Raw genomic sequence first — 16,074 nt, 5'->3', positions numbered from 1 at the left:
CCTGCTTTTCTGCCTCTTGTTCTTTTTGTCATGTTTTTGCTGACGTTGTTGTTATTGTTGTTGTCGTTGTTGTCGTCGGTGTAGAGTGTTGAGAATCCTGGCAAAACCAAAAATTTTGTTGTTTGCCGAGAGAATGAATCAGGTTTGCTTTTGCGGGTCAGAATTGGGATTTATTTTGTGTTTTTCTTTTCTCTTTTTTTTGGGTTATTTGCCAGTTTCCCAGTTGGTTGTATAAGCAGTCCAAAATTAGCGTAAATGCCTTGATTGAGTTCGTTACTATGTGATGGGAAAGTGAAACGTGGAAAGGGAATTTTGTAGACTTTCAATTTGTAGGTGAATGAAATTGGAAATTTGGTTATAAGAGGGGCAAAAAACACGAAAGATATTACCATTTGAGATAAAATAGGCTTGGAAGCGTACTAGAAAGTATGAGTAGAAGTTGCTTTATATTGGAATATGCGGTTTAGGTGCAGAGGCCTGCAAATTGACTATTGTGGTAAAGGATTAGGATTTGCTTCTAAGCAGAAAATTAGAAGAAAATTGATTGCTTGTGGGTGAAAGAAAATTCATTTTCAAAGTTATAGGCAGCCGTTGTTGGATTTAAACTAGTTGCTATCATTTTTTGAAGGGACGTAGAATCACCTTGTAGTAATACATTTTTTTAAAGCATTTGTGTTTCATTTATAACTGATTGAGCCTAGAAATTGAAATTGGAAATGTAAATAATTGATAATTATCAAAGAAAGCCAGTACTGTGTGATCCAATTATTTAAATTAAATAGGTGCATTTGTTCTTTGGTGAAATGCAGTACATTATATTATATGGAGAATGAACTAATAGAAGTGAAGACAGACGGACTATTCCGACCTGATAAATAAAGCTTAGCAAACAAAACAAATTTGTGATAGCTTCAAGATCTGAACTACTTTTTTAGCTACATTAGGACACTTTGCTGAAAATAATCTACAATATCTGAACCATTTAGTATTGAAACAATAATAGTCAAGTGTTGAAAAGTGATGGTAAACCTTTAAGTGATAATCCATACTTTTAAATAAAGAATAAGGTTCTAAGATGGAACAAACTGTAGCAACCCAAGTGATATCAAATAGTCTGAAACACTTCTAGCTAACCAGGAAAGTGGCAACAATATTAATATTGGAAAAGTTTGTAACTACAAAATGTTCTTAATATTTTATCGTTGACTCTTTTTGTACTCCTATAGTTTCTATTTACTTTGTTATTTAAACAAAGGAACGCTGTAATAATAAACCTAACGAAATCAAAATCTCCCCATTTCGTCGCTTTACCCAAGTACTTACATCCTACTCATATCATTCATAACCACATTACTTTAAACCGAAAACCATATTGCTAATAAATAATACCACAGTTAATAACCGTTTTACTATATATTTCTTTCTCTATCCCTTCCACCCCACACCAAACTATCGACTGTTCCTTGTACATAATTGCAATTGCTTGATATATCTATAAATGTATATATATATGAATATGAATATATGTATGCATCTGCAGCAATCGCAATTAGTGCAATCGCAGGACAGAATTCCACAACCAGCTAGTGCCAGCAGCGGTGGCAGTCGCACCAAAACTTTGCTGGCCATGCCATATTTTCAGGCATTGCTGAGCAATCTTCAGGTGAGAAGCATCCTTTCGCTATGCTACCTTCATTTCGTAATTCTTGTTCTTTGTTCGCTGTGTTCTTGTGTTCATGTTGGTACACAGTTTTTTTTGTCAATTGCTTTTGATTTAAATTCATTCATTACGTTTGCGTTGAATAAAGTTTCTTCTTCTTCTGTTATTGGATCTTTTATATGTCGTTCTGCAAATTTGTTGTTTTTTTTCTTCTTTGTTTGTTCTTTTGTCTCTTTTTATACCCTTGCAAAAAGGGTATATTAATTTTGGTCAGAAGTGTGCAACGCATAGAACAAAGCATCTCCGACCATACAAAGTATATATATTCTTGATCAGCACGACGAGACGAGTTCAACTAGCCATGTCCGTCCGTCGTCCGTCCGTCCGTCCGTCCGTCCGTCCGTCCGTCCGTCCGTCCGTCTGTATCAACGCAAACTCCCCCTAGACCGTAAGAGCTACAGAGCTGAAATTTTGCACGTAGGCTTGTATATACTGCAGGCGTTGTATATCTCGGATTCAGCCGGATCGGACCACTATATCATATAGCTCCCATACAAACTCCAAAGTCACGAACAGTGACTTTTCTCAATAACTTCGTTATTTTCTATGCTATTATCGTGAAACTTAATATTAGAGAGTTTACTACGCCTATAAGCGACTATGCCAAATTTGATCAAGATCGGGTGACTATATAATATAGCTCCCATACAAACGGCCAAGTCACGAACAGTGACTTTCTCAATACCTTCGTTATTTTCTGAGCTATTGTCGTGAAACTTAATATTAGAGAGTTTACTACGCCTATAAGCGACTATGCCAAATTTGATCAAGATCAGGTGACTATATCGACATAGCTCCCATAGGAACGATTGGTCGAAAACAGTGACTTTGATCAATATCTTCGTTATTTCCTATGATTGTAGGCCATTCTTTCTCAAGCTTAAGCCTTTTTAGATAAAACGTAAAAGTTTTCCACATTGATGGCTAATAGGTAAGGATAGAGTTCCAAAAAAAGTTGCAAGGGTATACAAACTTTGACGCGGTCGAAGTTAGCCCCGGCCCTCTGGTTTTTCATTTGTACCTTGTAAAAATTTGTAACCATTAATTTGGCCAGCCAAAGACAGTGGCAGTAGTCATATATCTGAGGTACTCGAAATTGGATGGCAGGCACAGTTCTCCGCCCACTCTTGAACTTTGTATGTGCGTGTAATTAGTGCACTGGCAAAGTGTTGCAAATAAATTTTGCAATGTCTGCATATTTATCTTTCCCTACTACTACAACTGTGCCTAGAAATTGTTGCAATTTGTCATTTTGTATGAGTTGTGAGCGCAGGTAAATATACATTTTACTGGTGGCAGTAATCAAACTATGCAAAAGGATAGCCAGACTAAAGAGATATATGTATTTGGCTTTTGTTGTTAAACAAAAGGTGTTTAAATTTTCTATCTGCTTATTTTATAATCTGAATTGCATTGACTAAATGCATATAAAACCTAATACGATATTCATTTAATAAACCTACATAAGCCAACAATTAATAGAATTTAAGGGATTTCTAATAAATCAATTAAATAGCTATTCAAATTCTTTTCAATTATTAATTATTTACTTATCTTCTTATATACATACTTTTATTACCTTGTCTTAATGAAGTTTATGACAATAAAGGATAGTTTCTAACCCATTTTAAACTAATTTTACTTGACCTTATTGTTATTCGGATTAAATATATTTTTGTATTTTATGCATGAATTTTTTCCAAGTAGTTTTTGACTAGATTTTGCATGACTTTTACAGAAACAAAAAAGTTTTTTTTTTTTTTTTTTGAAAATAAATAGATTAAAATACAAAACTTTATCCACGTAAAACATACATACATATTTCTTCATATGTTTGATTTCCTTTGTTTTTCTTGGGTGCTCCAACAACAACAACAACCACAACAATAACAACATAACAACACACTCAACAATGGGAAAACTACAAATTGTTGAATACACCAAATATTCCCCTTTGAAACCTTAAAATAAAACTACAAATTAAATAATCAAAAACTTTATATACCACGTAGGTAAAACTTTCCAAATAATTATTACGAACTAAGCACTTTTTACTTCACTTCATACATACAAACAAACAAAACGAATATTTAAAGCGCGTAAAGAGTTTCCTTCAGTAAAAGCATGCAAAAAGAAGAACTGAAAAAGAAAAAAACACTTTAACTATCGGATATACCATAATGAAAATTAATTAAAATATTTTCATTAAATTGGCCAACAAGGAAAGGAAAGTCTTCCTCTTTATGCAACTTTTTGCGCGTCTTGCTGTGCCGCCTGCCCCATCAAAAGACATTTTCTGCTTGCTCCTGCTCGGAAAATGAGCAAACAATTGGCATAATAGTAATAATACTAGCTGGGGAAAACTGCTGCACAAAGTACAATTTCCATCAACAATATTAATATTATTAAAATTGATGTGTTTTGAAAATGTGCATGAACGAGAGTGAGCATCTGTATAATTTTTTTTTTTATTCTCGCTTTTCCTGATTGCAAAATGTGCAAAAAAAATTTTTTTTTTATTGACATAAATTTTGTCAATGTTTTTTGATTGCATTTTTGAAATCTAATTAATTCTATTCTATCAATATACTAATCAACACAACCACTTCATATCATATGTGTACATATGAATGAACATATGCAAATATGTGGATTTAGATCGACAAAAAAAGATGAGCATAAATCGAACAATTTAATTAAATTTAAATTACCTTAAATCACATTTTTCACTCTAATTGGCATAGTGCTGGGATTCATATGTAGAAAAAAACTAAAATCAGCAGCGCAACATCGAAGTTTATTTACTCTTTAAAATATTTCTATTATGCTTTCAAATTAAAGTGATATTGTTCATACTGGAATTTTCTATTGTTTTGTAGTGGAGGGAGGGAGGAAGAGACGAGGGAAAGATTTTAAAAAATGGTATAATTTGTAGTTGTAGAATTCTTAAGACAGTAAACTATCTCCATAGACTTTAAGATATTTTAATTTGGGTGATTATATAAATGTTTTCATTGATTATTTGAGTTAAAAGGATTCATTTTTATTATATTGCAATTCTTTCACCAAGTTTTTGAGTCCCTTATTTTTGATCATTAACACTAAGCTCAGTTTGAAATCTAAAAAGGGTCATTGGAAATGGCTAAGAAATAAAATCACTTCTTAAATTCAGCGTCATTTACAACAGACGTAAGAATAAGAACATTGGTTGGGATAAGTACCTTGGTCTTTTGATACAAAAAATAAAAATGGGAATGATTTAAAAAATTGACTCAAAAATTATTTGGGAAAACTACCATAAATGAAATATAACGTATACGCATAGTATGCGGAAAGATTAACAAAATTTATTTTAGAAATGTATTGATAACAATAATATCAATAAATATCAATATTTTAAACACCAAAAATATTGTCTAGCATTAATGTTGTCTATAGAATATAATAATATTTTTCAAAAAGATTACAAACTGATAAAAAAGTTAAGCTCTTCAGAGAAACAAAACACTTGAGTTAGTTGACAATGAGAAGACTTACAATTAAATGACTGTAAAGCAAATAAAACATTGATTTAAGTACTTGTGTTATTATTTTACATTCAATTTGTTTCTTCAAATATATATATATTTCTGAATCTTTGAATATATATTTAAGTCTGACTAAATGTTAGGTTTAAAAAAACCTAGCAAAGAAATTAACATATTTCTACAAATGCAGGTCCAGGTCATGTCACATCAAATAACAATTCGGTTGTAACCTCTGTGAGAGTATTCGATTTCCATAAATGTGCAAACACGTTTGAAAATAAAATTTAGTGAAAATTGCACTTAGCTTTAGTTTTTAGCGCAGAGAAAACTCGACAGTTATTGCCAGAAAATAAACTGGCAAAACATTTGTATAAATATTTGTACTTACATACATACAAATAGGCATAGTAATTTTTGCTGTCAAAATTCATAAAAAATTTACAATTTTTATTTATTGAAATTACGTTGAAATTATTTCTTGTATAAATTGCAAAGTTTCTCTTTTTGTTTTTTATTTTAGTTATTTTTGCGATGTATATTTGTTTTGCATGCGAAAAACTCAATTAAAACATATTTAAACTATATACAAATGACCTATTTATATAGTTTCTATTTGTACATATCTTTGTATATATCTATCTATATCTGTGTCAATTTTTATTCAACTAATTAATTATGCATTTAATAATTTGAGCTGTGTTGTTGTTGCTATAAGGCTGATATGCCGGCTAGGTAAGTGCCATGCCATTACGTGCAGTGAAAAGTAATACCCATATGCATAAACTGTATTCATAAATGGGAAAAATGTGCAGACCAACAAACAATTAGTAACCAAAAACGAGAGAGAAAAAAAACATAAAACTTAATTTATTAATTGAAAAGTTTTTCTTTTTACCGCGCGAGCGCATATAAACGTTTTTCGGCTAGCCGCATAAAAGTTAAACTAGATAAATGACGAAATGTGCAATATGAATTTTTGTTTTTTAGCATAGAAAATTAGCTTTTAGTCAACGTTAACGTCGTGTATGTTACACCTGACGCTTTGCTAGAAATTTCCCTTGTATATGGTGTGTGTGTGCGTTGCGGTTTTTTATATCCTTTGGGTATAGAGTAGGAGGGTATATGGTGGTATAAAATAAGCGAAGGGAAAGCCTTTGCTTCCTCATACAGTAATTGAATTTTAAAGCCCTCTATCGAAAACTTTTCGAACACTGTCACTCCATTTCTTTTAACTGATTCTTATCCTATTGAAAGACTTATGTGCCAGTTCGGGTTTGTTCCAGGATTAGCTTTTTAACAATTAATAAATTGTTAAACAAATTTTTTCAAAACAAATCTGATATAATTATTGAATCGAGTAGAATAATAAACAAACAAAATTATTTGAGTTTTATTACCAAAAACACTTCTTTTAATTTATATTAAATTTGACCAACATAAATTTCTTAAGTGTATACAAAAAGTTTTACTACTGGGTAACTTGATGTCGGTGCCTTGACTTCAGTCAAACTTTTCCTTTTTGGCAACCAAAATTTATAATGCAATAGAAAATAAATTAAACCATTGAGACCCGGTGGAAGAGCGCGGCAAGTCTAACATCAACATGTGGGAGGGCAAAGAGTGCAAAAAAATGGAGCAAAAAGAAAGTTGTTGGCAGTAAAAGTATGCGATTCATTTCTACAGTGCTGGCCATAACATAAAGTTCTGCGCTTGATTTAGTTTTGGAATAATGTAGAGAGAAAGAAGAATTGCCATTTGTATAAAAATTGCAGACTTGCAGAGCCTATGAAAAAAGAAAGTATGCACCTAAAGTCAAACTCTACCTAGAATATAGGTAGGTGTAGATACATATATAGAATTTCTACAAATACCTTTTTTTACGAGGGCAATAAAGTTGTATCGATATCATGTTAATGATGCCAAATGACAAGTCAAGATACTATTCATATGGTCTCTTCCATACTGAGACTATTACACATATTAGCAATAAAAATGTCTATAATTTTGCAAAATTTATTTATGGACAAATGGATTTAACATTGATGTACATATAATTATTCAAAAATATAAGTCTGTTTCTATCAGGTATAAAGTAATCTATTCAATTTGAACTCAGAGAAGAGTAACGTCTATATAATCAATTGTGTTTTGATTATAATTTTTAACTTTCGGGTAATGGGTATATCAATTTTTAACACATACTGTAGTTAGCTACTTTGACGACAAATTCTCTAGTCGGAAAAGAACAACAAAAAATGTACACATATATGTACATAGATATATAGAGTACCAAGCCCAAAAATTTCAACTGACTGGTTCTCCATCGTCCGTATGCAGATTAGGCAAAAATAATTTATGAAGCGCAGCCAACAACTCAGACCATCAGCAGACTCAGTTTTAGATCCCAGACTGACTCTGGAAACCCATACATACATAGCACTCGGAGTGCAGTTGCGGATGGTATTGCGATATGGCAAACCATTTTCACAGGCGGCAAGCATTTATCAAAGCTAGTTACCGTAAAATTGTAAGCCACACAAACACACACACACACAAACACAATTATTTATACCCTTTCCCACACACTTTCACAGACGCATACACACACAGGATTATATCTAATTTTGGTAGTAAATTTTTGTTGCACATTTTCTCTGGTTAGCCAAAAAACATGCGAACCGCAAAAAATATTTAGCCAAGCCAAACAGGACACACATTGACAGACATAAAAACCCCTCACACTCACGCACACATACACACACATATACATATATAGGTTGAGGCAGGACCATATGCTAACTGTCAATTGAGGTTGAAAGCTTGCGGCACATTGATTAACTCTCTTTTACTCATTCTCTTTTTCTCATAATAATAATAATTTTCCATAATTGTTAAAAATAAAATATATTTGCATTTCATTTAGTGCCAAGCTCTTATGCAATTCTCTGTGTAAGTGTATGTATATCTATGTGCCTTTGTTTGGCTCTGTGTGCGTTTGTGCGGCATTTTTGGTCCAAATTAATGTCGTTTTCATATAGCGACTTTAAAATTTAATAATAAAACACATCAATTTATGCAATTGTTGACAGTTTAATGAGCCTAAAATTTAAATATTTATGACTTAATCTGTTTATTGGTTAGCAAATATAAATACATACATATATGTGACTGAAGATACATAAGCATTTTAGCGTATGCAATATCAAATTAAAGAAGACTTTTAAAATTTTTAATGTATTTGTGGTTGCGTTACCCATAGACCACTTGCTCTTTTGATACATTAAACGGACATACATATTTAAAAGGAAATGTTTTAATGCAAAATAAGCCTTAGTTTAGTTTTACCTGTAGCTATACAATTTTTAATATTTTTTTCCAGTTTAAAAGGGCTCAATTTACCAATCAACATAATAAGAACTCTCAAGTTTATAAAGTCTTCTAGGAAGAATACTTCTTTAAAAATTGTCTTTTTAACTGCTTCTATTTAAGAGATATATGTATATGTATATTTTATTTGATCATTTGCAGAAAGTATAGATACTCCAAAGTTTATTTTGCATCTTTAATTAAGTATGCAATACTTTGTTTTCATCTAACTAATTAATCCACTGAATGAGCTCATCGTATATATGTACACACGTTCCAACATCTGACATCATTTGAAGTCATTCCATGGCATTAATTTCAATTTCAAACCATTTTACTTCACTCATCTCTTCAGCTCCGTGAGCTCGCTTTATTGGAGTCCATAAACTTCAATTTGATTTTATGATGAATGCAAATCCTGGGCAATTTCATTTTTAATTGCATTGTTTGCCATTGAGAGCTGCTCATTAGCAACTCATCGTTATCATCACCATCATCATTATCAGTAGGCGATGAGGAAAAGCTGCTTTAGTCAATTGCCATACACTTCTACCTGAAGCACATTTTATTGATTAGCTATCAGCATACAAATTATGGGCCATAGCTAAGGCTATATATTTATGTATAGCAAACTAATGCATTGACTTCAACCTAGGCCGATCCCAATTAGCTAAGTAACTGCAATCCGCCTGTTCGGGGTCTTTCATCAATTTTCCTTTTTGGCCTCTAACAAATAATTTATGACCCAACACATTTGGTCTATTAATTATATTAGGACCAAAGCTGGAAAAACAAATTTTCTTTCATTTCCCAGGCCGAAAAATTTTCTTTTTTTTTTTTCTCTCTCTCTCTCTCTCGCTACTTTTTTTGTGTTTTTTGGCTTGTGGAGAGCGCTAAAGCGCGTTAATAAATTTCCATCCCGTCATCCCTGCATCCTTGTATCCAGGCAGCCGTCCTCTATGCGGCAAACATAGCTGCTATACATATTCGTCATTCCAAGCGCAAATGATTTAAAACAAGTAAAATGCTTTGCGCATTTTAATTTTGATTGCAACTATTTATTAATGCCAGGAAGCTGGGCTGAAGCTGACGCTGGGCTAAATGCAAGCATGTTGTTGAAGAGGAGGCTGCAGTTGCAGGATTCTGCCTCCTGGGCACTTTTACCCCCCCATTTAAAACTCCATGCCATTTGGTTGCAGTTTTACTGCATATATTTTTGTGAGTGTTTTTTTTTTGTTTTCATATTAATTTATTTTTTTTTTTTTACATTGAAAGTTAAATTAAATGAAATGACATACATTTTGGTTGAGTTGTCGGTTCACGTTGCTTTTGGTTTTGCAACTAGTTGGATAATTTTGTGCAGCAGTGTCTGCTGGCATCGCCTGTCAGGCGTGAGAATTTAACGATGTGCGTTTGGATCAAAATGTGAGATTTTTTGTTGTTTTTGGTTTGCCAGTTGCCTGCCACCTGCCAAAGAGTACACAAAATACGTTATGAGTTGCTAATGAGAGATTTGAATTTGTATTGAATGTATCACATTTATCTGCAAGGTGCGAAAGAAGGAAATTCCACAAATTTTACCCTTATTAAGACTGCTAATAAGGCAATAAAGCGTTATTTAAAACTGATACTTTGTTGATAATATTTTCATCTTCTAAACTAAAGTATAAAATGGCCTTTTTTAAATAATGGAGTAAATTATTTGAGATAGAAGAAGATAGAGAAGATAGAGTTACATTATCTTGTGATTGCTAGGATTGTTAGGATAAAGTAAGTTTTTTTACATTTTGGATTATGATTTTTGTTCAAACGTATGTTGATTGTTTTCGTTAACTGAACGAAATTCCAACAAACAGAATAAATGTTGCTTTTTCTGTTGCTTTGGAATTTCTTTTTTTTTTTTTTACGGAAGAATCTCTTTAGAGCTCAAACAAAGGCAGCCTATGTGATATTTTTGGAAAATTTTTAAATCCAACCAAAATCCAAAAACGTAGGCATGACTTTGAACTAATTACAGTTGCCCAAAAAAGCGCAATGCATGACAGTCATAAGAGCCAAGGCAACACACAAAATACTAGCCAAAAATTCCCTAGACCCATGACCTCAACCACCCACCCATAGCCCCATCGATGTTGCTACCATATTGACAACAACAACAGCAGCAGCAGCAGCAGCAGTAACAGCAACAAGAACCAAAGTTCCGATTGCGGTGCCAACAATAAAAGGCAATGGAGGCGTCATCGTCATTGTCGCTGCTGGCTGTTGTAGAGCTGGCTAACAAATGTCAAAATGGGCGGTTCAAATGGGAGGTAGTTTGGGGAACAGAAGTCGACCAGGCTGCACATAAAAGCGCAGCAGCAGATGCAACCGGCTGGTTGCAGCAAGAACAAAAAACCCCAAAAACTATGCAAACGTATTTGTCGGTTTCAAGTGCCACTTGGGAAATCATCTCTGTGTGCCTTCAACTCGACTCGAAATCGGTTCTACTAGCTTTAGTCCTCCTTCGACTCCTTCTCGTTCTCTCTTTCTCTTAATGCATATCTCCCTTTCGTTTCTCTCTGTGCAGCTGTAAATGAAAACGAGCAGCGCAATGATGTTGACGTTAGACCAGGACAATGCTTTTTGACAATAAGCTTCATAGTGTGGGAGCCATTTTCATATGGGTTTGAGGTTTGTTTTCTAGTTGCGAAAACTGTGTTCAAGTCATTTTCAACGACACTCGAAAAAAGACCAAGATAAAGAACATCAAAAAATTAAAAATCCACAAAAAAGGCCACCTCTCCTCAATGCAATGTATTTCCTTGTTGACTGCTGTAAGGGGACCCATAAGAACACAACACAGTAAAGATAAATTTGTAAAATATTCGATATGCTCATTAAAGACTGCAAATTCTAATAAAAAGGCATATATTCCTATTTACCCATAACTAAATCCTGAGCAATCAAAGATAAGGCACTGAAAATATTGTGACATTTGCTAGTTGATTGCTTTTTTGGATTTGCAATTGTTTCTAATATGGGTTACTAAATAAATTGCGAAAAAGATAATATAGTTGATTATATGAATTTTGAGTTCTTATATCTCTAGCTGTACCATTCTAGACCATGAGCCCACCATTTCTTCAAGTGTATCAAAAGCTTCGAAATATCCTATTTTTTTTTGTCCAAAAAACCCATTGGTCGCATTTGGTAGTCAAATTTCTAGCGAGATGTGTTAGACAGGGTAGATAGAGAAAAGGGGAGAAAGAGACAGGGAGTTGGATTAGGGTAGGGTACAGAGGTTCAATGGCTAATCGGATTTCGCAGTTCGTAGTCAGTCAACGTGAAGCAATTGATGTGGGCAATTCAAGTGGCTATGCATGAAGAGTGCACACATATTCGTTCACACACCCACACACACACACACACAAATTGACTCACATTACACGTTATGGCATGGGCAACAGGAAACGCGGCAGCCATTGGGAAAAAAAAAATACAAAAATCCAACCCAAAGATTTTACCTCAGCGCATATTTAAGCCAACAACAACAACAACTACAGCATAGGCTCGTCATGTATTTTTCATGCATTTAAGCCTAAAAAACAAAAAATTTTTCTTCCTTACACGAATATCCACAGTTGCTATGGCCCTTGCAGCGCTTCAAGGATTCACGTGGCCAACATTTGCTGCATGGCGAGGCGATCAAGTATGGCGTTGATTTGGAACCTCAACATTTCGAGCAAGATGAACCAGTGCGTGTGATGACCAAAGAGCTAAATATCGAAGCGAAAGCTATGGGAGAAACGACTGAGGCGACGCAACCACCGCATATGCCGCATGCACGATGGGAGACAGCAACCACTGCAACAACTACAACAACATCGACAACAACAACACCAAAAACGCCAACATTGTCGTCAACAAATTTGAGCATTGAAGGCGATGGCTTTATCTACAAATGGCATTTGGGTGATTGGTCCAAATGCAGTCAGGAATGTGGTGCAGCTGGCAGTGGTTTACAGGTAAGATATGTTAGATGGAAATTTCAATTGCAGAACCATTCAAGTACCTCGAACTAATGGAAAGGCTTAAAGCAGACTCAAGTAAAGTAGAAACTCAATATATCTAAAATTCTCTTGTTCCTGAGTTTGAACACAAAAGTACTGAAAGGTAGTTCCATTGGGGTTAACTATATAATATTGGGCGGATTGTAATAGATCCCTATGCATATTAGGATTTAAATACCTAGCTCTGGAGTTTTAATATCACTTAAAAGGTTCTTGCATTAATATTAGTTTTCCTAATCATAAAAGTATATTCAAGTCTCCTTTCATCTTCATGCCAGAGGCATCTGGTGGCATTAATGCAATAATTAGCCAAATGCACAGCAAATTCCCAGCCCACAAATCTGACTTCAGTAGCAGCCTCATAAAATCAAGCACAAGATTAAATATTTTAACAGCCAAAGGTCCCGACATGGGCCACAATCTACTACCTTCAACCTGCTGGCTTGCTTGCGTTGTACTTTCTTATTTTATGGGCAAAAATTTATTTTCTTGTATTTCTTCTTGCTGCTTTTTTTGTTCTCCCAAAGCGCCGCACATTAAGCTGCCTGCGAGAGGCAAAGGCCGGGAATGGCAATACCAACACCAACACTAACAACAAGGACAATGAAAACGACATGGTGGACAATTCAAAGTGCACCGCCCACGGCCTGGACATGCCCGACACGTTCCAGAGCTGCGGCAATGAGCCCTGTCCTCAGTGGACCAAGGGCGATTGGACTTTGTGCCAGAACTCCCGCTGCCATGGTCGGAATACGGCTGTGCAGCGTCGTGAGGTAAGCTGCCGGTATGAGAACGGCAGTTTGGGCACGGCCTGCGATGACTACGAGAAGCCTCTGGTGCGTCAGGAATGTTACAACGAGCGCTGCAAAGGCGTTTGGCGTGTGGAGCCTTGGTCTGAGGTAGGTTGGCTCGACCCCTCTAGCTCCTGTTGCTGTTCCTGGGGTGCTTATTAAAAAACATTATCAATTAATGTCCTACAATTTTTGCTGGTTTTTGCAGTGTAATGCTCCGTGCAGTCGCCAAGGCATCAAGTACCGCATACTGCAGTGCGTTTGGTATGGCACTCGTCGGCCAGCTGGCAATGTGTGCAAACATCAGCCCCGCCCAGCGGTCAGAAAGGTCTGCAAGAGTCCACCCTGTCAGGCAAAGTGTGAGTAGTTTTTAGAACTAATTATTAATGAAAATGGAATAATAATAACTTAGTTTGCATCGATAAGTGTTGTAATGAAAATTGCAACATTAACCTTAAAATATTAGGATGATTAACTAATTATCTTTCGATCAAACTAGGTTTAAAGGCTAAACTTAGAATATTCTAAATAGTTGTCTCCATCACAATTTAGTCAATATCTTTTTCAATGATAAAATTTGCAAAAAGTTACAAGTTTAATAAATTGTTTTTCTTTTTACACTTTTTAGTATCTGCATCGGCTGCTTTGCATTGTCGCGACTCGTCTCGTTATTGTCGCAATGCTCGATCTATGGGTCTATGTCGACTGCATCGATATAAGGAGAAATGCTGCAATTCATGCCAACAATCGGGCCATCAATATATATTCCAGTAGTTGGACTTTTTGTAGTTGATCTGCAAGCAATTGCTCTAAGTAACTTGGAGTGAAACATTAAGCAAATGAAAAAAGAAAAGTAAAAGCAAGCATAGCAAACATATACATAAAAGTTAAACTTATGCATATTGTGTGTATGTATTACTAAACCTAAAAACTACAATTAAAACAATTCTTAATCTTATAAAAAAAATTTAGTTTTCAACAGCAACTGCAACAACCAACAAAAAAAAAAAAAAAACAAAACAAAACAAACAATCGCATAGTTAAATGTAATTTAAAAATTTTCATTAATTTAAATTTTACGCGAATTTGTTATAACATTGATTTGAGCAATTAAACTAAGCATAAATACCTACACACACACTTACATACAAAACACATATGTATTTACATATTGATTACACAACGTAAGATGGGTTAATTAATTTGTCAAGACAATTTAATTAGTCCGCTTTCAAATTGAAGAGAAGCAGCTTTGCTTTAAGCAATACTAAAATTGAAAGCAACAACCAGAAACTACTAATAAAAATTAAAAGCAAACAAAAATATAAGTCATAGTAATTAAATGTCAATGAGCGCTGCTGCAATGCAAAATTTAAGTGTAAAATCAAGTTAGTAACTGAACTAAATAAAACTACAACAATGCATCTAGCCCCTCTCCCTTCCTACTCCCCATTAAAATGTTGTGAAAAACGTCACATTTTGCCATGACTAGCTTAAATATATAGAGAAAAACCGAAAACCCGAATCACTAAATCAGCTAAATTGCCGAGCATTTAAAAAATAAAATTATATAAATTCAGCACAGTTACCTAAACTAAATATTTATAACAGATATAATTGTAAATATTATATAGGATATAATAAAGAGAAAAAACAAAACGGCAAGCAAAATTGTCAATTCTTAGCAATCGTTTGTTAAATTTTCATTTTGCATTTATAGAAATTTAATAATATACATTTCCAACTCTGAATATTGTAAATAACAAACATTATTTCATTTCAAAGGCTAAAACTAAAAAAAAAAAAAACACAAAATATATATAAATAAATGTATGGGATATTTGTAATTAGTTTTTTATGAGCGAAATTGTTTTATAAAACAAGAAATTAAAACAAAGATCCGACAAATGTTGAAAGCATAAATAAATGTTTAAATTGTTAAGCTAAAAAAGAAAAAGAAAATAAAAGGAAAAGGTTATAAATTAACTTACATAAATACATATATAAATAAAAGCTAACCATAACCAATGTTAAACACACACACACATACACACAGAAACAACACACTCACTCGTATACAACAAAGATATGATTAATATTATGATTGAAATAAGCGAAGACACAGCGAAAGTAACTGCTAAAAATACTGTAAGAATTTAAACAAAACAAAAACGAAAAAACAAAAAACCACGAAATGAAATAAAAGAAACTGAAATAAATATTAAATATTAAAAATATATAAAAAGTGTGTGTGCTCATTTAATTGTTCTTACGTGCCAGAATAGTAAACCAAAAGCAAGAAATCCCAAAGAGTGAAAATGTGTTGCCTACTTTTGAGAGTAAACTACGCAAAAGACATTTTTTTAGCGATTTTGAATGGTATTAATACGAAATCTAAATATAGAATTTTCCACATATAAAAGCTTTAAGCTTATATAACCACCATTTGAAAAGTTACATACGAAACCCGTCAAAACTGAGTGAACAGCTCGAAACCGACTAAGCTTAATTGGGCTAAAAAGCTTTTGCCTTTATGAAAATGCTACTGGCTCTTTCAAACGCTCCTGCCGTTGAAGTTTTGTACAATACTAAAATAAGCTTTAATTTAGTTCGTTAACTTG

The 16,074-nt window shown here is 33.7% G+C and overlaps 1 protein-coding gene across 1 annotated transcript in view; it reads left to right on the top strand.

Annotated features, from left to right (window-relative positions):
* Positions 1–15,790, top strand: part of nolo (no long nerve cord) — a 74,295-nt gene extending 58,505 nt beyond the window's left edge. Inside the window, 5 exon segments of the mRNA XM_068284815.1 lie at positions 1,541–1,663; positions 12,234–12,617; positions 13,190–13,561; positions 13,662–13,812; positions 14,082–15,790. Coding sequence (XP_068140916.1) covers positions 1,541–1,663; positions 12,234–12,617; positions 13,190–13,561; positions 13,662–13,812; positions 14,082–14,227 — 1,176 coding nt within the window. The 3' untranslated portion in view covers positions 14,228–15,790.
* Positions 15,791–16,074: the final 284 nt, after the last annotated feature.

Source organism: Drosophila tropicalis, unplaced genomic scaffold (genome assembly GCF_018151085.1).
Source record: "Drosophila tropicalis isolate 14030-0801.00 unplaced genomic scaffold, ASM1815108v1 contig_393, whole genome shotgun sequence".
NCBI classification, from domain to species: Eukaryota; Metazoa; Arthropoda; class Insecta; order Diptera; family Drosophilidae; genus Drosophila; species Drosophila tropicalis.
Note: the sequence above shows the minus strand (reverse complement) of the source record. Positions and strands in the feature narration are given on the sequence as shown.